The sequence below is a fragment of the Botryllus schlosseri genome, chromosome 8, assembly GCF_051294905.1.
Source record: "Botryllus schlosseri isolate E-star chromosome 8, Bs_hap1, whole genome shotgun sequence".
In the NCBI taxonomy this organism is placed as follows: domain Eukaryota; kingdom Metazoa; phylum Chordata; class Ascidiacea; order Stolidobranchia; family Styelidae; genus Botryllus; species Botryllus schlosseri.
In genome coordinates, this window is record NC_137243.1 from 5,906,545 (window position 1) to 5,928,285 (window position 21,741).

Below are 21,741 nucleotides of genomic sequence, written 5' to 3' on the forward strand. Positions count from 1 at the left end.
TCAAATCGAAAGTAATACGTAACTCCAATGCAGTGAGCCGTTCAGTCTCGCTGTGTCCACGCCATATAGAACACTGATTAAAGCGTCTCGGTCATACCGACATAGGGAATTGCTAGGTACATGGGTTTTATTTCAAAGTTACCCCACTTTCTCTTACTGTACTTGCCCATTTTCCCCACAACATACGAAAGAACATGAATTACGATACCATGAACCTGCGCAGCAAAACCAGTGTCGGCGATCAAAAATTCCCGATTAGTTAGCCTTCTTCTCCTCATCGATTCCAGCGAGTCGGATCGACGAGTCAGCTTCGAATCTGACTAAAACCGCCATGTAAATGAGCCTATACTGATACAGGGGCAGTGAAGTAGGAGCACATGCTGCCGCCCCTGGCGTTCGTTGGACATGCCGCCCTAAGTAGACCTACACTGCAGCAAATTTTGAAATAGTTTCATGTTCAAGCAATCTTTTCAATAAAAATAAAGACCAATAATGTGCCGCGTCTCAGAAGTTCTCTCTTGCTTGAGAAAGAGGCCTCACTGTCTAAGCGCTACGGCCCAAAAACACAAATGTATTAGGCAAATAAAATATCAATAGCCGCCTCAAAATTGACCTTTTCGAGCTTAGTTAAAGGTCTAAATGCCCAGGATTGGTTCATGTTCCACAGTTTTCTTGGTCTGCGGGGCCAAATCGTAATCGTAACAAATTAGCTCGTGATTAGCCATCTTTCCGTGCTGTCTGTGCAGCCTGATTTTGTCACCGCCTTGCAGCCTGCCTCCTCTGGCGCAGAGCCAGAACCGCCAAGTGGCTCCTACACCACTGCACAGTACACTGTACAGAGGTAATAGGCAGATTTTTCATCATCGGGCCATATCATCGTAACAACATTGAATGGCTTGTAACTGATAGGATATATGGTACCGAACACAGTTGGCTTGGAAACGAATAAAGCAACCACAGAAGACCGATCATTGCGCGATTAAAAATAAATGGGGCAGATATTATGTACATTTAGGCGATAGGTCTGGTGCAGTAGCAACCAATAATTTAAGAATCACTGGCGTAACCAATGCGTCACGTTGCCTATTTATGATGATATAACAAGACCAGCAGGTAGAGTGGGAATTAAAACAAAAATCAACTTAAAACAAACATGCTTCAAACAAGGTCCTGATTCAAAACATATTTTTTAATGTTTCTTATGTTTCTTTTAAGCCAGGGCGTCCCTAATAGTCAATTGTGACGTCATAGTGGATTGGCATTGACAAATTAAAAAATAGTGTAAAAATAGCTCCTTTCACTATATATATGTACTATTGCTGTTGAGCCGACTATTTTGAGTGTTACAACCATCCCATATCGATATACGTCGGCTACATTGGGTGGTAATTGTCCGTAGGCTCATACAACGTGTTTTTTGTAAAGTAGGAGGATTATCTGGGTTCCTCATCGCCAACGTAAAGCCCACAGCCCCACATACAAAGCGAGCCGAGCTACGAGTCGGCACCAACGACCACGATCGCGACGCATTGGGGGAACGAGTGAATGAAGCATAACTGAGAGATATTGAAAGGCGTTCACAGAAATACAAGAAAACAAAGACCTATGAACATTAGGTTGGCGAGATTGCGTAGTGGTATAATCCACAACTCCAACACCAATGGGTTGCGCGTCCTAATGAGGGCGACTCCAGAAAGAGGTTTCTCTATGCTCCTCCGTGTCATGTCACTCGCGTAAGCGGTGTCATACAAAAAGCCTAGAAGTGGGTCGTATTAGCCTACATATCGGCAGTTATAGAATAAAAAGGAAGAATATCGGCCTGGTGTAAATGACCATAAAAATTACAGACACCCTGAATACCACAAACAAACTATCCCATGAACATTATGAAATTTGTGTCGCGGGGCACAAGGCCTAAAAAGTTGACAAGCTCCACCGTGTTGTCGCCATAAATAAATCATAACGCGACAGATTCAATGATGACATGATGAATTTATCCCTATCGCATGGTGTCTATATCTCATAGTTGTGAAAAATTGCACCAAGTACAACATTCACTCTCAAATACTTATAAAAGTGACTTTTTTCCTGCCAATCGTAAAATGCTATAGTTTTAAATAAAATTTCCGCGATGCGCATGCTGGAATGTCAGTCTGCTGGGTCGGCTCACTTTACGTCGGCAATTTCATCCCATCAACAAAGGCCTACTTGGGAAATTGGCCTGCGACCACGTTTGAGTTTCAGACCTCTGAATTGCTCTATCTCGCCACACTGAGGTTGGAACGTGATCGTGAGACAATATTCCCGTACAGTAACACAATTATAGCTCTACGCCTGATTCAATTTTCTTTTCTTTTTATGTTCCGTTGTGCAAGATTGTTCCCGGGCTCTGAGGACTCTCATCGAATACTTCTCGGGCAGCTCATAATACCCGATGGAAGGAGGAGGAGGTGCTATTGCAGGCCTAGTAAAATGACCTCAGAATTGATGAATGTTACCAACGAGTGTTACTAACATCCTATGATAAAACGTTCGGTCCAGAAATATCGGTATGACTCATGTTGTGAATGGTGACAAGCGCATTATTTTGATTGTTGGCTATACTACCGACATCGAGACATCTTGTTATACAGACAGGACGTGGAAAGGAAGGCTAAGAGCGTTTTCCCATACTACTTCTTTCGAAAAAGGCAATTTAAATAGGGGAAATTCGAAGCCATCAATTCGGGTTCTTGCAATTTCTACAAGTAGGTTTAAGAATGTGATATCACTCAATCTGACTCAATATACACATCGATATGTACGTACATTTCAGTATCAGAATTTCATCATTTCAAAACACCCCAAGACTGCGATACAATTAAAAGATAGGTAGGTGTCGAAATGACTTGGAGTGGTCTCTGAAATCAGACATCCACAAGCAATTCCGGACACAGAACTTCAAAATTACACCAAACGATATGTTAATATGTTTCAGTCATTCACTAAAAGCATTCGATTGACATTCATCAGTTGCGATCCTTCTGCACAGTGCACAACTTGAGATTGAACTATACCACGACAGCAATTGACCAATGACCATAAATGATTCGTTATTGGCAAAAGATAAACTAACCTTTTCACGTGTTTGGGTAATAATGCACTCAAGTCCAAATTATTGCAGGTTTATTGAAAGCCCTAATACTATCGTACTCATTCTGAAGATGTGATCAGTTTCTTGCGCCGCGCTAGCCATTTCCTGCCATGAATTGGTATACATATATATGGCTGCGTCACGAAGCTTTCTAGTTCGATGAGCAACTTCACGTATACGCTACCGTTTGGTATTGTCTGGATTCGCGCATTGAAAAATATGGCTGCTGATAGTTCGGAAGAGGTGCTAAGGAAATATGTCGAGGGCATCTTTGATCGGAAAGGGCTCTTGATGCATGAGGAGGTGTGTCGCTTTGGTGAAATCATTAAGAGCAGCAGGGCCAGGTTGAAATTCGCACGAGAGCTGGATAGGAGAAGGAATATCTGCCTAGTTGACGAGAATACCTACCATAAGCTGCTACATAGCGTGGCTCTTGCGTTTTTCGAATCTGTCAAGGACGAAAACTTCACAGCTGGAAGTATATTGATGAATATGACATTTACTTACCATTACATACCAAAAGGCCGCCGTGTACATGACATAAATTATTCTACGAGTGGATCCTCTCGTGAGCGATTGCGTTCGTTGATGAGAAAATTGAAACAAAACATGCTTTGCTGCAATGACATTTCGTATATCAATGACTACAACGCCAAAAAGCAAGTAGATACGGACTCGGCTTCTTCGCAGACAGTCGTCTATTTATACGAATCTCTGAACAACCACGTTGTTTGGAAGACGATGGGATTTTGGGAAGAAATATTACTCGATTCCGTACATCACGAACGAAGACAACGTTGCACGCTGAGACCTTGGCGCGATTTGGGCAACGTGGAAAGGGACGAGTTTAATGCAGCTTTATGCAACATAACATTCGGCCAGTTAACTTCGTACCTGAATAACATGAAGCTTCTGAATTTGTCGAAAACAGCCAGGATCAATTTTCTTCAAAAGCAATGTGTAATCGGCGGTATCGTAGAAGGAACAGAAATGCATTCGACGTTGTACAATCTCGTTACCAATTAGCTATCGGTTAGAATTGGTCAATCATCTATCTCTGTGCCTGTAACACTTGGCGACGTTGATTTCAAGCTAGGCTACTATTTCTTCTTGTATTTATGTGAATAATGAAACCCATAGCAAGAGAAACTCCGTTGAAATGGATTTATGAATCAACTTTTTGCTACTGCTGTAAGAATTCGCATAATCGACGAAGTCTATAAAAGTGCATCATTTTCGCGCGAGATTGTGGTTCTAATCTCAGCAATAACCTGTTTGTTTGTGAGCGAGTTTTGTCTGGAAACCTTCACGTCGCTTTCCTTACGTCGTCTATACATGTAAACCCAGAAAAAGAGCGAGAGACGAATGCAAGGAAAATGATCGACGGAGCTGAGAAAGCGTCAAAAGAAAAGACAGCCGAAAAGATCACGACAGAGCACTTCTACATCAGGGATTAATACTAGTAATGACAGTAAGCCAAGGTGAATGTGCTGGTTATCGTACTCGTCGGCAACCTTTTGTGTGCAGCGTGCCAAAATGTCAAAAATGTGAAATTATTACTAACTGGCGTGCTAAACATTTTTAATTTTGTCATATTTAGCGTTTCTAGCAAGGAATCCCACCAACAACTTATCTGCAGCTGGCAACGGCATCGGTTACGCCGGTGATTCTTAAATGTACGTAATATTTGCACCATTTAATTTTAATCGCGCAATGAGCGATCTTCTATGGTTGCTTTAGTCGTTTCCAAGCCAACTGTATTCGGTACCATATCGAATCAGTGACAGTCCAATGAATGGTGTTACGATGATCTGGCCTAATGATGAAAAATGTGCCCATCCCTGATCAGTGTGTCATACAAGTCAGTTTTTTGTCACATCAGAGTTCGTCTGCCACTAGGTCTCGGTTGTCGTTTCTCCAAATATCGATCACACGGGCCAGTCGAAACTAAAAGAATATCTCCTTTCCTGAGACGAACAGGCTTCCAAACTAGCATTTCGAAGCAGGGACTCATTATTTTCCTCGGCGGGTTTGTTCGTTGTATTCATGGGGCTTGTCGGTTACAATGGTCATTGACACCGGGCCGATACTTGTAGCACGGCCTATTTCCAAGCTTTTGTAAGACGCCGCCTATGAGGATGAGATGGCGAGGATGAGTCTAAATAAACCTCCAGCACTTAGGTAGGAGAATTCTGGAGTCATCCCCGGTCGGACTCGAACCCACAACCCATTGGTGTTGTAGTTGTGGATTATACTACTACGCTATCTCGTTACATCGGTGGATCATTTGCTACGTGAGGCTCAAGCTGCGGGCGCTGGTCATTTCGGACAGCGGACATATTAATATCTAACGTTTTGGCCAACATGCGGCGGTTATTTTAGTTCAAGGTTTATCATTTTGGCACCGCAACACCGCACGGATCGCATGGTCGCATGTTTCCCAAAATGTTATGTCTAGGTCGTGACTTCTATAGAGCGAGGATTTCCAACGCCGAAATGCCGGATCACATAATATTCACGCTCCCGTAGGCTGCACAGTGCACAGTGCACACTGCACACTGCACAGTCACTGACACTGCACACTCCTAAACTAGCGCATCCATACCGTTCTGTACGATAATAAGTTGCCGTTCTTTCATAATTGCTAATACGGTTGTATTCACTTCTGTGCATTATGTTTCCACATTGTAATCAAGAAATCAGGTTCCAATAAATCGCACGAAGCGCGGAATTAAATTTTCAAGATATATAAAATCTGCCACAATAGACTCTATTTTATGTTGATTTACGGAATAAGTTTGGTTCGCAAGCTTTGTACATTTTAAAAAACTTCATGTTTTCAGTGTTTGTTAAAACATGGTTATAATATGTCGTTTGCGTCCAATCATTTCGCGTGCCATGGGAAATCATCTCGCGTGCCGAGGGTTGCCGACCCACGAAATAAGCAGTAACATCCTAAGGAAATGAAAGATATATCATTTGATGAAAATTATTGGTCGCAATTTCGTCTCAAAGCTGCAAAGTGCCACAGTAAACGCAAAAAAGAGTCGCATGCGTCCCCAGGGTCACGGCATCACCACTTGCAGCACCAGATGAACGGATTGTGATATGAAATGCCAACATTGCTTTCGTCTTGGTGATCACTGGGTAGGGTACAAGTAGTTAGACCCTATTATTAGCCGAATTGTGACTTTTGTGGGGGAGTGTCGTGTACAGTGGCGTATGTAGAGGAGGTTGCGTTCGCAATCGAGGCCACGTCCTTCTGAAATGTCAATTCTATCTCCAATACTCATAAAATCATTTGTAATCAAGCAATTGGTATCATGCTGTTGGTATCAACGAACAATACGGTAACACTCTCCAAGGTCAAGCCTCGTATTTCTGAACTGGTATCTGAAAGGGAACAATACAGGCCACATTGATTTGCAATAAATGGTGATCATGGTTTCGCTTCGTGTGAAAGTTATATTTTAACGATTTTGTTCTTTTGACAAGGTTAAAAAACCACACCTCTAGGCCTAGGTAGATGTCTGATTATAGATTACTAACGCACGGAAAGATGCGCAACAGATGACTTGCATTTGAATGCGCATGTGAGCTGATCAGCCGGCTAAAAGCAGCATAACTGGTAGTCATATAGCTGGCGATCCGAGCGTACAAACTTATATGCCTGGTCTTAATCGAAAGCTATAGTGTCGCACTGATTTCGGAATGAAAATTAAAATATTGCCAGGATAATAGAACCACCTCAAAATTTGTCTTCAAAGTCTCAAAATTGACATTGTTCTGAATGGCCGGTCGACGCAATTGGTCACTGTGCAGCGGCGCTCTCATTGTCCAGAACAATCGGCCTCTGACGGCTATTTCGGATTGGTCAAATTGACCTGGCGAGATTTTAATTTGTATTTCCGGAATCAGTGCGAACTAGCTTTCGATTAAGACCAGACATGTCAAATTTGGACGCATGGATCGCCAGCTACAGAACTTCCAATTATGCTGCTCTTAGACGGCTCATACTCTACGCATTCAACCGTGAGTCACGTGTTACGCATCTATTAATAGGTTAGTAATCTATAGTCTGATGTCAAAGTCTACTCCAAGTCGATTCAATAACTTCCCATCTTTTCATTGTGTGGAAACCTTGTGGTGTTGTGAAATGATATTTATAGCCCGATGATGGTGATCAGCGCTGGCAAAATAATGATAAGAACAGATGCTCGCGCCATTTCCGCAAGTGGGCAGGATTGGGTAACGTTTTCAATCAGTGCCGAAACCACTCACATTGTGGAATCTGCCAGACGCGTAGCTGGGATGAAAACTTTTCGAAGGGATCTAAATAATCACGTGGCGTCACGAATATCCATTCTGAGTAGTGGAAACTGATGAAATCATGATGGCCATGTCGAAAATTTGGAAGTGCATTCGCGCCGATCGCCCTTGGTTGCGCCACTGAAAGTTGCAATTCCGTTAGAGGAACTTTTTCCCGAAATGTTCCCCATATCCAGTGGATATTATCCACACTCAAAGAGTGTTGTGAAAGCAGATGCCATAGTCAATATTAAGTTCGGAAACAGTAATTCGAGTACTAGAGTACGTGTCGAATACAAATTGAAATATTTGAATGGCCCAGATAGGCTACTGCAAATCCCAATCGATGGCGATTATCACCATGATTAGGTATTTAACATTTACTGAGGGAGCCATGAAACTCTGACGCGACGTGAGTTTGCAATATAGTAACTGAATCAACAGTATATAACGCACACGAATTCACGGAAACCACATTTTCTTTTCAAAGTGTAGAGAGCTGCAACAATCAACATTGTCGTGAAAACAGTTCTCGACAACGCAATATAGCGTTATTTATATCAGGTGCAACTTGTTACCTGTCGTTGCCGTCACATACCAGGTCTACCTTTGTACTGTACTTTATTTTCTGTGCACGCTGTCATAATAAGTGAGGCATGAATATCGACATATCAATGTATATGGACATATCACACGCTTGCACAATACGCATAACATTAATTTTCTTCTCATACGCTTGCATGTGCGAATTCATGCATTTACCTCAGGTGTTAGTGGCTTGAGGACTTGACGTAATAATTACGCTATTTCGGTACTCATCTCCTGAATTTTCTGCGTTCCATGGTGCTGCAAGATCGTCATGTTTTGAAATAACGAAATAGAGCACAAGAATGAACGCGCTATGTACTCATCCAAGTAACAGAAACGTCATAAGGATTTCGAAAGTTTATTGAAATGAAGTTTCGTAGCATAACTTAGCGATGAAAAGTATCGAGAGAATACAACTAAATACAATAACTTTATTGTTAGTATTATTCACAATATCCGGGGTACGAGATGAATATGCTTCGCACTTCACTCTAACGGACTGCGCTCTGTCGTCGGCGACGGTGATCCGGGTGACGCACACATGCTAAGTCACACGTGCAACGCTTGATCCACTTTTCGGGTATCCGTCCCATATCTCTACTGATCTCGAATAGCACATTATCGGCATCCACATGCGTGTACCACCATATCGGTGTACTTTTTATAGACTACGTTGTTGTCGTCATCGTAGTAGAGCACGGAGATTGGTTCCAGTTCAGTTGGGGAGCAGCATGGCTGTGCTAACTTCTCTGGCGCCATAAGATGGGCAAGCGTTTGTACAACGGCATGGTTTGTCGCATTCATGTTGGCACCCAGCGGAAATTGGCACAGGCCTATACAGTGGTACGCCCTGTATCCAGCAGGAGCGATGATCCAGACCTAAAAATATCGAATATAATGTGACTGAGGTTGCAAATATATGACATGGTATGATACACTGCTGTAACACCGATGGGGGAAATTTACCATTTTTTTTGGGGGGGGGGGGGTAATTCAAATTGACGTTATTATATACTTATAACGCTGCACTGAAGTATTTTCAAACGTAAATATGAATTTAGGCTAACATATTATATTTCGCTATTATACATATTTCGTTTCACTTTAACACATCATGCCTGCTTTGATATCATAGTAACCATTAGTGATTATGAATAACAGGACCGAATGTAGTTAATTATAGTGGCAGGAAAGTCCAATTTATTTTGCAGTATTGCGGATCATATATTGTTGCGCATGTTGGCAAATTGAAAGACAAGGGGCGTCTAAGTTTAGCTTTACACCTGCAATACAGTAAGAATATCGTAGGAATATAGTTGTTAGCATTGAAAAGTGTAGTGGTCTAGTCTAGTCAGTAAAATTAAGTCTCGAGTCATCAAAATGCCTTCGAAGAAACGAGTGGAAGATTTTGGCACCTATTGGGTTCGCTTTCAAAATGAATAACCAATCTTTGTCATAATGACATTGAACTTTCTGATTGGATTTACTTCCACTTACTGCTGTGAAGTAGGATTTTTTGCAATGGTATATATCAAAACGAAATGAGTTTGCGATTGTCAATTACATGAGATGCTGTCTATTATATTCCCCTTTGTCTAGATTTGACCACTGCATAAAACGAAAACAGCAGAAGCATTCCCATTGACTTGATATGTTTAACAGACATTTCAGTGTACATTATGACGTCATCTTTGTGCTGTTTTACAATTAATTGAGTGCAAGCTGTAATTTGATATTTTTGGAAGAGGGGTAATTGCATCTCGTCATCTTCTTCATGGGGCTAGCGATATGAAAAAGGTTAAGAACCACTGGATTACAGGTTCGAGGTCGACTCCAGAATCCCTACTGGGTTCCTCTAAGCCAGGGGTGCGCGGACCTGCTTCACGCGCGAGCCGTATATCAAAGGTCTTAGCTTTCAAAGATCCGCAATACAACGATACGAATTTATGACGTCGCAATGAAATGTAGGCAATCGAATGAAGATTATTATTGTCTGGTGATACGGTGCATCTCCACCTGGGCTGAAGGTGGTTGAAATCCGGCATGTGCATGTGCATCATCAAAGAGCCGCAACCAAAGGCTGAAAGAGCCGCAGTTTGCCCAGCCTGCTCTAGGCTCATCATCGACACCGATCCGCCCACACAGCGTTTTGCATAAGCCTAGATGCAGGTATACCATGCTATAAATCGGCAGCACAGAAATCCTGAAGTAAGAATATCACAACTGGAATCGCGACCAGGAAAATTAGCAATAAAATGCAAAATTACTTGATCTTAGCAGTCAGGTGACACGGTCCATTTTGCTATGAACGCGTTCAAAATTTCAATGTAACAAGTTGTGAATTGCATTTATGGTTGCTCGGGCTCCGAAATATTCTAATCCTCTCATTAAAATAAATATAGCTTCAGTGTCAATTGTGTCATTTCAGAGAATGAAATCATAAAATCACGAAACTGTCTATACAGGACAAAAATATCGAGCAGCTATGTTATCTTGCCATCAGTTTACTGTAGTACGATACGATAGGATATTGCAATTTCATTTTGAACTTACGTCCCAGTTTAGGTCTTGAAAATTTACGTATAGTTCTTCTCTGTGACAAGCATCACTGTCTCCCCTACTATGTTTCAGTCGATTTCTGTTTCTGTTCCTTGATTTTGCTGCACAAATAAAAATATAAGAATTTCATCATGTTTTAGACATTATTGTGCCCATTTCTAAAGACTGCTAGCGATGATGCCGACTACAAATTCAGTGTGGTTTCAGACACAGGACTGTTGATTGCACAATACAAATGGCTCGAGACTCGAGAATTTTTGGTATGGATGTTGTGCAATGTGCACGTTACTTACATTTGCGTTTTCTCTCCTTGCTTGCTCGTTTGCTAACACGCCTGCCTGCATGTTGAGGTGACTCGCTCTGACGATGGCCAACCGCGTTCTCGCTGTCTCGCAGGCCTGGAGCGAGAAAAAGAATTTGAGGATTCGTTTGATTTACATTGTTAATCCGCGATAATTACTTTCGTTTCCCGTCTCGCGTCGTTCACCGGAGTCAGTTTCTGTCAAGCTTCGTTTGATTCTTCTACGCAATCTGCGAGGCAGATTTTTCGACCCTTGCGTCAGGAATACTACCAGAAAGGCTCGCTTTGAAGAGTCGCCACGCTTGGTTCCAACTATTCCAGCTTTGTTCAGGTTTATTGAGCGACCTGCCGTATAATATTGAGTTGTGTATAAAATTCTATATATTGTTGTGAGTTGGTTTTCTCGATTTGTTCTATCCATTCATATATTTATGGATGGTTTGAATATATCTTGAAGTTTATATAATTGTAATGTATGTTCAGTACAATGGTAATCAGTCCGTAGCTGACCAATGATCAATTGAGCATGTATTACTGAGGCGTTCTATCGTGCATGGTTATATGGTGTTGGATTTTCGCGTAGAAGATAATATGATTATTTCCAATGCAGGTCGTATGAAACGAGATGGGGATGCGTATATAAATATTATACTTCCATGATTGACGTCCTAGTTTAGACTTGTTCTGTTACCTCACTATGGTATATGCGAAATATCAGGGAGGATAGGCTCGTCAACGTAATAGCATCATTACGTGCTACGGCTATATATTCATATTGGTGCGGAGCAGATCAACAAATTCTCTGGTCCGACTCCGGTCCTGTTTTTCAAATCTCTGGTTCGGCTCCGGCTAAAAATGAAAAAGTCCGGCCGGATATCCAATCCGGCTCCGGTCCATGCTCTGCTCTACACTGTACGGCGGTTCTCTGAATTTACAAATATGCCTCGTTTATTTTCGCTCTGGCTTGGCGGTTACTTGCGTGTGGTTGGTTGGTAGTTACAAAAGTCATGTTCATCAATAAAGATGCTAGCCGGATAAAAAGAGTACTGATCCGGTTCCGATCCGACTCCGGCCAAAATTGAAAGAATCCAGCCGGATATCCAATCCGACCCCGGTCCATGCTCCGCACTAATTCATACCAAACTATCCGTGGCATTACATAACAACTCAAATCGTTGATGAGCATTACCACTTACCAGCTTACACTTTCAACATCAAATTAACAACCAAACAATTCGAATCGGTGACTTCAATGCGTTTTGTGATCAGAGTCAATGAAGTGTGCTCGTATGCTCAAAAGCTGTTTACTCTGGCTACAGATTGCTTTCAAAAATGTAGCTAAGAATTTTGATCTCTCCAATGCGTGTTTCTCGAGATATGTCACGTACGTAGCAGTGAGCTTATGATCATAGTAATAACAACGCAGAATATTTACCTTCTAACGTCTCGACGGAAACTCTCAGCCCCAAGTTGTCGCTTGTATTTTTCAGCCAGTCATCCACTGCTGAATATACGTCAAACGATAGCCATCCATCTTGCATGCTGTGTACTCTTACACTAGCCAGTAGAAAAAGCGATATCCTGGGAAAAATATCGATTAATGTTTTGGGAGTACAGTGATGTATCAGTTGGCGTCCCCAAGCCTTTAACACCGTTCAAGCCGATGATAGTACGCCGGTATAGTAGAAAAACAAATACCTATGTACATACTTATGTATCTAATTGTGAAAATATGTTTGTCTGTATGAATATCAGTATGACAATACTTTTAGGGCAGGACAACGTCTCGAAAATCATTTAACGATAGAACACAGTGACTAACATTCAGCTTCAATGATGGTAGATATATAGTGACCAAATAAGAAGAATTATAACTAGCTGGTATTATTGGTACATAATAGTTATATGGACAATTCCAAAGCTTTTACATCCTATCCTTTTCAATGCATCTTGACCATCATTTCGGAAATGGTGTATATTCAGTGCAGGGCGTATGCTACATACGCGAAATGTCGCCCATCTTTGATTTCATCGCCGCTTTTGTTTGATAAAAAAACTTTGATTTCGAAATTGTCTTCTCGATTACACTTGTCACAAGGAGCAATTCGGGTGCAAGGGTTTGCCATTGTACGGAGGAATTCCGAGTGTACTTGAGAATTGTGTCTTCTCAAGTTATATTGTTACGCTGTCAATTAAGTTACAATTGAAGGAAATATCTCAAACGTTGACAAGTTTTTTCGTCGATGCTCTCGAACTAAGGTATACTTCAGATCATCCCCTCTGAATTATGTCGAAACATGTACTGAAAATGGAGATATGTTGTATGTTTACAACCATCATTCAGTGGGTTCGCGCGCAGTCCATATGATAACTATATATAGTCGATTATGTCCAAATACATATCTAAATACATATACTTACTGCCCGTGCATATCATTACGTTTGACTTGGTAAACGTTTACTCTGAGCGTTGAATTTTCAATTCTGTCCGTGGAAGCATTTTTGTAAACTCGAAATCTCGCCCCTGTCAGTCTATCTTCGTTTGGAATTTGGTCCAACTTGAAATAAAAGGGTCGATGCCTCTTCAATTGCGTCCTCGTTGTTTCATCGAAATCTCCTCGCCCTGTTTTGAACATACACACGCCCTTGTTATCAATTAATGGCTTTTCCTTTGTTTGTTTTGACATCAATGTAAAACGGGGTAAGCAAGAGGTAATAGTCCTAATCTACGACGCCTAAACATTACGAATCTGGTGTCACGATAACAACCGTTCATAATCATTTCTTATATGGAAAAGTTAAACAGTTCGATCATGTCCTCTGGGTTGCCACAGACGCTCGTGATTCATAAAATTAAACGGTACGTGTGTAGTGTATGGTTAGTGAAGGTCAAAACGTGGTTTGTGAAAAGGAATCCGACACCAAATTCTACGCATGGGCAGTATCTGCGAGACTATTCCTCGACGTTGGTAGCACTTTGAATCTGGCACAACGTTAAATTTACCCTGTGCCAGACACAGCAAAACATATAGGCGACCTTCCACAATATATCACTGTCTATATTTTTTTCTACATCTGTTGTATAACCTGCATTTTTGCGGTTGCATGGGTGATGAGGATAAGAATCATGCTACATAATCTCCGCTTAAGAATACCGTGACATACTGGAAATTAAACGAAGCCCATTGAACTATGACATTAACGGAGTGTTGGATTTCTTATGCGATGCACAATCGAAGTACGCGAAGTGCTGCTCTTAATTTGCAACGCATGCAGTCTCACTTGAACCCGTATAGGAGGTGAAATGGCGTATGCACGATACATAACTATTTGTTTGGAATACAATGGCCTCGCGAATCCACCAGGTGGTTCATCTCATAGCATATCAAGTTTGTAGAATCGGTAATGAAAGGTCATAGATGTTGCTAGTGTATATATGATGGAACGCCGATGCAGAGTCATGTTTAGAGTAACTATGAGCGTGATTCTGAATCGCCGAATTCCCCGTAATAGTCTGAAATACCCCCCAAGTTGGGAGTCTGTGATTTAAGACGTCATCTGTCACAATTATACAGATAAATCTATTGTTTATTTCGTTCGTCGAGTACAAGAATTCCGACAGGGACCACAAACAACGTGAGCACGTACGTCCCTATAACTGAGCTGCCCCTATTACGTGTTTAAGAGGCGATACTGTCAGGACTCGGCTATATAAATTCCTGTGTACTGTCGTAAAGCTGTGATTACGATCCTTGCAAAAGTGTGCCATATCAATATCGCTAACAAGGATCATCACGGGTCGAGATAAATCGTCCTCTTCTTGTGTGTGGACGGACATTATACCCTGGTTCATATAGGAGTGTTGGATTTCTAATTTAGTTCGCCTAAATTTTGCAAAAATTTGATACTCCGTTCAGCTATTTCTGTGGTCCCGCGGTTTTACACAAAATCCTATCACCTGAAGTGTGCTTTGGATCAGTTTACACATTTTAAGTGGTATACTATTTCTGCGTCGGTCGAAATATTTCTGAATAAGTTTCTAGAGTATTATTCTATATTTTAGGGTAACTGCTGATCAACTATGAAATAATATATATTTACGATGTCTCTTACTTCAATCGAATGCACACGGTCCAGCGTGCATCGGTAAAATGTTGATTAACGAACATATGATGCATACTAATCGATGTTAGTGAATGGGTTTGTGCAGTTTCAGGAGCTTTGTCGTAACTTATACTGTCGTCGAAAATTAGCCAACATGCTCTATATAGGTGAGGTTGTGAGGCGAAACTCCTTGAAATTATTTCGCCCACTTGAAAAGCGCTCGTCCGTTGACCTGATGGTCCTTTTTAATTATCACAAGTGAAGCCAGAATTATGACTCGTAATACTCCAATCTTGAACAAAGCAAGTCTCGTGTGCTAACCTCACGCTTGGTGAAAAATTATGGTAATTACATCTTGTCGTTATAAGCGATGAATGTAATTCTGTAATACGATGCGTGGTGTCGGTTGTGTCCAAGAGCTTAATTGTTGCTAGCATCGCAAATCCGACGATTTGTAGCTCTCCATCAAAGTATATATGCTCTATATCTAGTCATAATCACACGTCATTATTAGATTATATACACGTCATGAACAGACGCTTTCGTACCACATTAAACACATACCCTTTGGAGATCTGGCTACAAAACTCATGACCACGTCGGCATCTCCCAATAGTCCTTTCTGAGCAGTACCTTCTTCGTCGTGGATATTATGCTCATTTATTTCCGGTATTCCGACTTCATTTGAGAAGACCATCTGAGCTTCACGAAATTTATAATAGGCGGAGTTAGTCGCTACGTGGACTTCGGTTGGCCATTCGTCACTAAATGGTCCCACGGAATGCGCGGCTGGCCTATGTGGGATTCGTGCCATGGGATGTGAATTAGTGTTCGGTAAAGGAGGGCCCCTTTTCTGCGGCGAGTTTGACTCGGAAACTGGGGGTGACAATTCATTTTGTATCCTTGTGTTAAATATTTCCGAAAAACCTGACACTGTGTTGTAGAGTCCAAGCATGTATAAAGGCGCTGATTCTTCCTGAAGACCACGCGCTGGTTCGCCGTCCGGCCGGGGCCTGTGGGACAAACCTAGTACCGATAGAATCTCCTTTTGCACTTCACGCCTTTCCCTCTTCCCAAGCGATCTATGTTGGTATGAAGGTATTGAACTACTGCTGTGTTGATCCATTGAATGCGCGTGAACATGGTGATTGCAATACATAAATAAAATTAATATTAAAGTCAAAAACTTTAAAAAGAAGTGCGTGCTCCGAGTAACCATTACCCCATCCCGTTTGGATGACGAAATGTCTTTCTTATGGTTCGAGCATGAAATATTATTAATCCCGCGTAGTCTGTGCAGTTTAGCTCTCGTAAACGAAGTCCATTTCCTGTGCAGTACTGATTGAAAATATCCTTTGCATTCGGTGGCTTTTGTTTTACATGGAATAATCTTTGTGCTGTCCATCGTTTGCTGCCAAGGAAACTTCCCAGTCGCCTTCACTGGATTTCAACATGAATTAAATTATATTACACAAGCTAATGGAACATTTTCCGTTAAAATAGTCTGGAAAAAGAACGAGGGTGGGTGGGTGGGTGGTTTTCTCCAATATTTATATCTAGAGGTACACGCGTTCTTTGTTCCCACATTTTGAATTTCAACGAAATGTCTGTGGGATCTTCCAACTAATTCCTAATTGTCTTCTAGTTGCACTTCTCCGGAGTAGAAAGTAGAGAAATCTCATGGCTACGTATATCTTCAGAATAAAAATACGTACAAACGTTCCTAGAGATATTTGAAAATTTCTTACTACTACATTTTTTATAAGTTTCTCTTGGTACACAATTTGAATATTGCAACGAACTATACATTCATATTCGAAATTTATTCACTCTAAGCTTTTTTGACTTTAAGCATTTTTTTAATATACGAGATATCGCAGGAAGTATAGTAACATCTTGAAACTGTATAATAAATTGCTATCTTCTTTCTGTACTGCGTAGGCAACGTAGCGGGAATCGTTTTAAGTCTGTTCGCTGCAGCCAGTGAGTCACTTCATGACGGATTCTAGCTTCTAGCGAAGACGCCATATTTCAAGTGTCTTAGTAATTTTGCCCCTCGTTTTCCACGATCCCTAAAATCAGTTGTTCGCGAGGAAGGCCATTTATACAATAATCTATGCCCGATATAAACAGAATTACATTGTTAAGCCTACATTTTTAGATGGATCGTCTCTCGAGTGGGACTTAGCAATTCAGACGATGTGAATCATTCGGGTAGCTATAGCTTGTAACGACGAAATTCAATAGTGAAAGACTCTGTCTGCTGGGCGTTAAGATCGAGAAGATATCCGCTTGGCTTACATGACGATACCTGCTAAAATCACAAACCCGACATCTGTTTCGCACTGTTTTTTTGGGTCGGTATCATCAGAGCGATATTGTCACTTTCCCCAGATCCTTTACGAAAATGTGTGGGTTGCTTGTAGGATGCTTGAACCGTAACCTCAACTGAATGCTTAGGTATCGCGCTACATAAGTGCATCCATCATTCCAGTAACTTGTGGCGCATATACCGTTTCCGGAATCGCGTGCTCCTTATGACCATGTTTGACAGTGTCTGTCTCGCTAAAGCGGCCAGACTTATCCAGTTCACTTGGTCCCGTATATCGATACTATTCGTTGTTTCTTCCCGATTTTTGCGTGTTATTCTTGAACCTTGTTGCTACTTTACCTTCGCTTGCTCTAGGCACAAGTCGAGATACACATTAATAAGTTAATTGAAAGTTTATAACCGTATTCCCTGAAACTGATGAGGAGGGATCAAATAGTTTTAATTTGATGTTAAATGTATTATCCCACCTCATGTATGCTGTAAAGCAGGGGTTCTCAACCCGCGGCCCGCGGGCCGCATGCGGCCCGCAGACGTTCATTTTGCGGCCCGCGACATCTTTCATCATGAACGCAATTATTAATGGCACGGTATTGTTACATATTAATTTAGCTACTTGGCTCTCTTATCGCACCGTCTCTGTTTCATTTGATTACTCATTCTTTGATGTGTTCTGGATTCTTGATATACGCTCGAGTTTAGATTGTTATTGTTTTGAATCGCTATTCGGCTGGACTCTGGTTCAAGGGGACCCCGCTTCGTAGTACACTTTTAAAGAGTGTTTCACTCACCGCGAATGATTTGAACAGAAACAATAACAAGGAACGGGACATTAAACGTCGAAAACTGGGTTTGTAACTCTGCTCGCAACAATGAATTTGCTTACTCGGATATGAACGGTAAACCAATGTGTCATATTTGTGGAAGAACACTTGTAGTAAATAAGGGTTGAAGCTTACAATGGTATCATGACAGTTTCTTTTGGAGTTATACATATCACCAGTGGTGGCCCTACGAACGGGGGGGGGGCCCTGGGCGAGACTTACCGGGGGGGCCTATAAGTATCTATCTGTAACTTCGGGGGGGGGGGCTCCGCCCCCCAGACCCCCCTTTCGCATCGGTTATTTTTCTCTATCTTTCACCACCGCAAAGGTTTGCCTAGGTGCTGCATTCGGCCATGTCTATTTTGCATGTGTGCAAGGATATACTACATCAAAACTAAGTAATTCTACCGCATGCAGAGACGTGATGAGTATCGGGACACGGGACTTTTCTAACAAATGCAGTGATTTGGTGATGATTGACACATCTGTACGGAATCATATTCTTGCTCGGTACACGGATTTCCATGTTTATTCGTCATTATCCTTGAAAAAAGCCCAAAATCCAAATAGGGGGGGGGGACTTCGACCAGGGGGGCCCCGGACGACCGCCCACCTCGCCCACCCCAAAAGCCACCACTGCATATCACCTGATCTTGGAAAAAACGCTGCTACCTAGGTGTCAAACCAGGCAATCCAAATTTCGAGACATTGTTAAAATTGCCGACGACGTTATAGACGCATCGTTCAAAATTGATTGGAATATCGCGAAACCTAAGAAATCTGCTAGAGAAGGTGCATTTCAATTATACTTTAACATACTATGGGAATATTCGCTTTTTCCGGAGCTTAGCACCAAGGACAATATCACCTGACAAATTTCGACGCTGCAGTTGTCGGATTCAACCGTGACCAGATGAGTAACAGCAATGTCAGTCGATCTTTTACCGCATGTTCTGAAACACGTTGCCGCGAAGACTACTCTAGCGTCGCATTAGACGAATCCACTAGCTCCACATACATTGCAGAGCTAATCATCTGGGTACATGTATCAGAGTGGGCATATTTCCAGACGAAATGCTGGCGGGGCAAAAGTGGGGAGGGACCTACGAGAAACATCAGCTTGATAAAGCTGACTTTTGTAACTATGGAAGAAAAGGAGAAGGGTTGATTGGTTTGCTCATAAATGACCCCGAACGCCAGACTTCTTCTCATATATTTGCGAGCTGAAAGTGATAATTGCCTCTGTACCGAAAAAGTGACAGTAATTAAATGCTTGCTCGCTCACGCATTGAAACAGAGTTCGGTTCTCTGGTGGAAGAGTTTGAAGGTGCATATAAAGACTTGGTAACGAATGCAATGCACGCTCCATGAAGGGAGTTACTTGCGCCGCTGTAAGATAGGCCTACTTATTCTCACAAAAATACAGCAACTGCAAACTTACGAACGCCGTCAATCAATGCTTTAGAATTCATAAAAATGTCCTAAATGCCCTATACGATTGGTAGATAGGCTATACAGAACCCCAAATTTAATAGTAGTTAAAAATACATGGTAATTATGTTCTGCGGCCCGCAGCGTCATTTACTGTTGAAATGCGGCCCGTTATACAACGGAAGTTGAGAACCCCTGCTGTAAAGAGACGGCGCGATCATGGTTTCACCGCCAAGCTGTATCAAATTTCGACGGTATAATCTACATGCTGTTAATCAGCCAAAACTGCCGTGGTCCTGACCGAGTAATCAGCAACTTAAACAAACCCTTTTTTACAGCACTCGCTAACGTCTCTATGCAGATTAAAAAGTCGTTACGCAGAACACTCTAGCAGATCATTGGTTCAGCGCCAAGTGATCGCACGCTTCATATCATTAGCGGAAATTTATCTTGAATGTTCCGCAAATAAATCTTGCGCCTACATTGCTCGCGGTATTTAAACTACTGAATACGAGCTATTTTCGCAATTGGCAGAATAATCAATCACCCCTGATAGTTTACCTGGTTGAGATTATATAGACTATTTTTTCGTTAGTGCTACGCGTTAATAATCTATATCAAAATCACGTTCTGTTTTCAGCCTGGCACTTCCGCATAGAATAAAACTTCTGTTGCCTGCAATTCGCAGTTTAACTCCAACACGTCGCCTCGCTCATCGGCCCAGCCCTCAATAACCGTTAATTAAAACAAATTTAGACTCGCACAATGCTATTCATCCGACACGTTAGGAAAATGCTGTACGTAATTGGTCAGCAGGCCGCTGACCAAATATTGTTCAATCCGTCGTTTTGGAGCTACAGTTACAACAGGTACATAGAGGGTACGTAGGTGATATATGTACCCTATCGACCATTTGGTACTCGGAGGCATTCAGTATACTGGTGACAACACACCTACCGTTGTCACGCTTTCTTCATTATAGAGGTTATAAAAGAAATTTACAGCATCAATTATCCACGGGGCAGTGAACATACATTCATGTATGTCGAAACGCTTCATCATAATGCCTCACGGGATTCTTCATTTTAATCATCATCGCGCTGGGGATTTGCTGCTGTATATCGCACTAGCTCTGACAATGAATGAACTGTTTTTACTTCCCGTTATTGTCTCGCTTTACCTCAAATCTACCCAATTTTACTAATTACTACTTAATTACCGCCTCAATCAAGGAAAAACTCAATTTCAGATCAATCGACAGACCATATTCTTTTCACAACACGAGTGATTAAAATTCCTCATATAGCTTGAAGAAAACATGTTCAGTACCTGTCTGTCTATGGCCCCGCATATCTATAAATTGCATATCTCTTGGACCAATATATTATTTCGTTAGATAACTTAAACAGTTTTCAACATAATGCCATCAAAAATGACCGCAACGTTTTCTAATATTCATCTCCATACCCGGAAATCTCAGATTCATATACTAGGAATTTACTGTGATGTGGAAATGAGGGAAATTCAAAACCCCGGAATGTAATGTAACATGCAGGGACAAAAGAAGTCTGAATTCTTTGAATATATCGGGAGTGCTGGTAAATTTCGAGAGCTTCCTTCTGTGTGATGTTTTATTACGGTATGATACGCCGTACTAGACAGCATATTTCTTCATTTAATTCGTGATATCAAAAACAGCATCGAATTTTACCAAGTTCATGCATGTTCTAAGGATACCAATCTCCTTTTATCATATGAATTTTATTATTTATTGGTTTTGTGTAAGATGTTGTTGCGATATCCGAAAACAATATCTAGCAACGAAGCCTGCTATGATTAACAGTCGGACGCGCGAAAAAAATGTATGTGTACATTAGCTGACAATAATATTACGTACCTTATATTTGCCGGAGAATGCAAGATTTTGTGACGGGCGAAAAGGCTTATTTATTCAGTAAGTAAATTGAACATTTATGTACAATTAGCTTTGCGCGACTGCTGGTATTTCTGCGATAGAATGCCTTATCAGCGATTACTTTATGCATACACGCTATCTGAAGTCGTTTCATTTTCCATATTCCCCGCCATTTTCCTTTTTTAACATCGACATATAGATAGCAACGTCTATCGGAACCAATCGACAGCATTCGGTACAATCTATTAT

At 41.5% G+C, this 21,741-nt stretch overlaps 2 protein-coding genes and 1 long non-coding RNA gene across 3 annotated transcripts; 2 read left to right on the top strand and 1 right to left on the bottom strand.

Moving 5' to 3' along the window:
• The first annotated feature begins 720 nt into the window (after window positions 1-720).
• On the top strand, window positions 721-2,544 carry LOC145445138 (uncharacterized). The gene is made up of 2 exons (XR_013916897.1): window positions 721-1,616; window positions 2,376-2,544. It is a non-coding gene; the product is annotated as an uncharacterized LOC145445138 (long non-coding RNA).
• An 808-nt stretch (window positions 2,545-3,352) lies between these two features.
• Window positions 3,353-4,159, top strand: LOC145444170 (uncharacterized protein KIAA0513-like). Its single transcript, XM_080322093.1, has one exon. It carries the CDS (start codon window positions 3,353-3,355, stop codon window positions 4,157-4,159), a length of 807 nt encoding a protein of 268 aa, XP_080178219.1.
• A 4,212-nt stretch (window positions 4,160-8,371) lies between these two features.
• Window positions 8,372-18,225, bottom strand: LOC145445135 (bone morphogenetic protein 7-like). The gene is made up of 7 exons (XM_080323273.1): window positions 15,558-18,225; window positions 13,311-13,512; window positions 12,325-12,470; window positions 11,049-11,234; window positions 10,882-10,986; window positions 10,583-10,689; window positions 8,372-8,908 (listed from the first exon to the last, which is right to left on the bottom strand). Exons 1-7 carry the CDS (start codon window positions 16,396-16,398, stop codon window positions 8,648-8,650), a joined length of 1,848 nt encoding a protein of 615 aa, XP_080179399.1. The 5' UTR covers window positions 16,399-18,225; the 3' UTR covers window positions 8,372-8,647.
• Window positions 18,226-21,741: the final 3,516 nt, after the last annotated feature.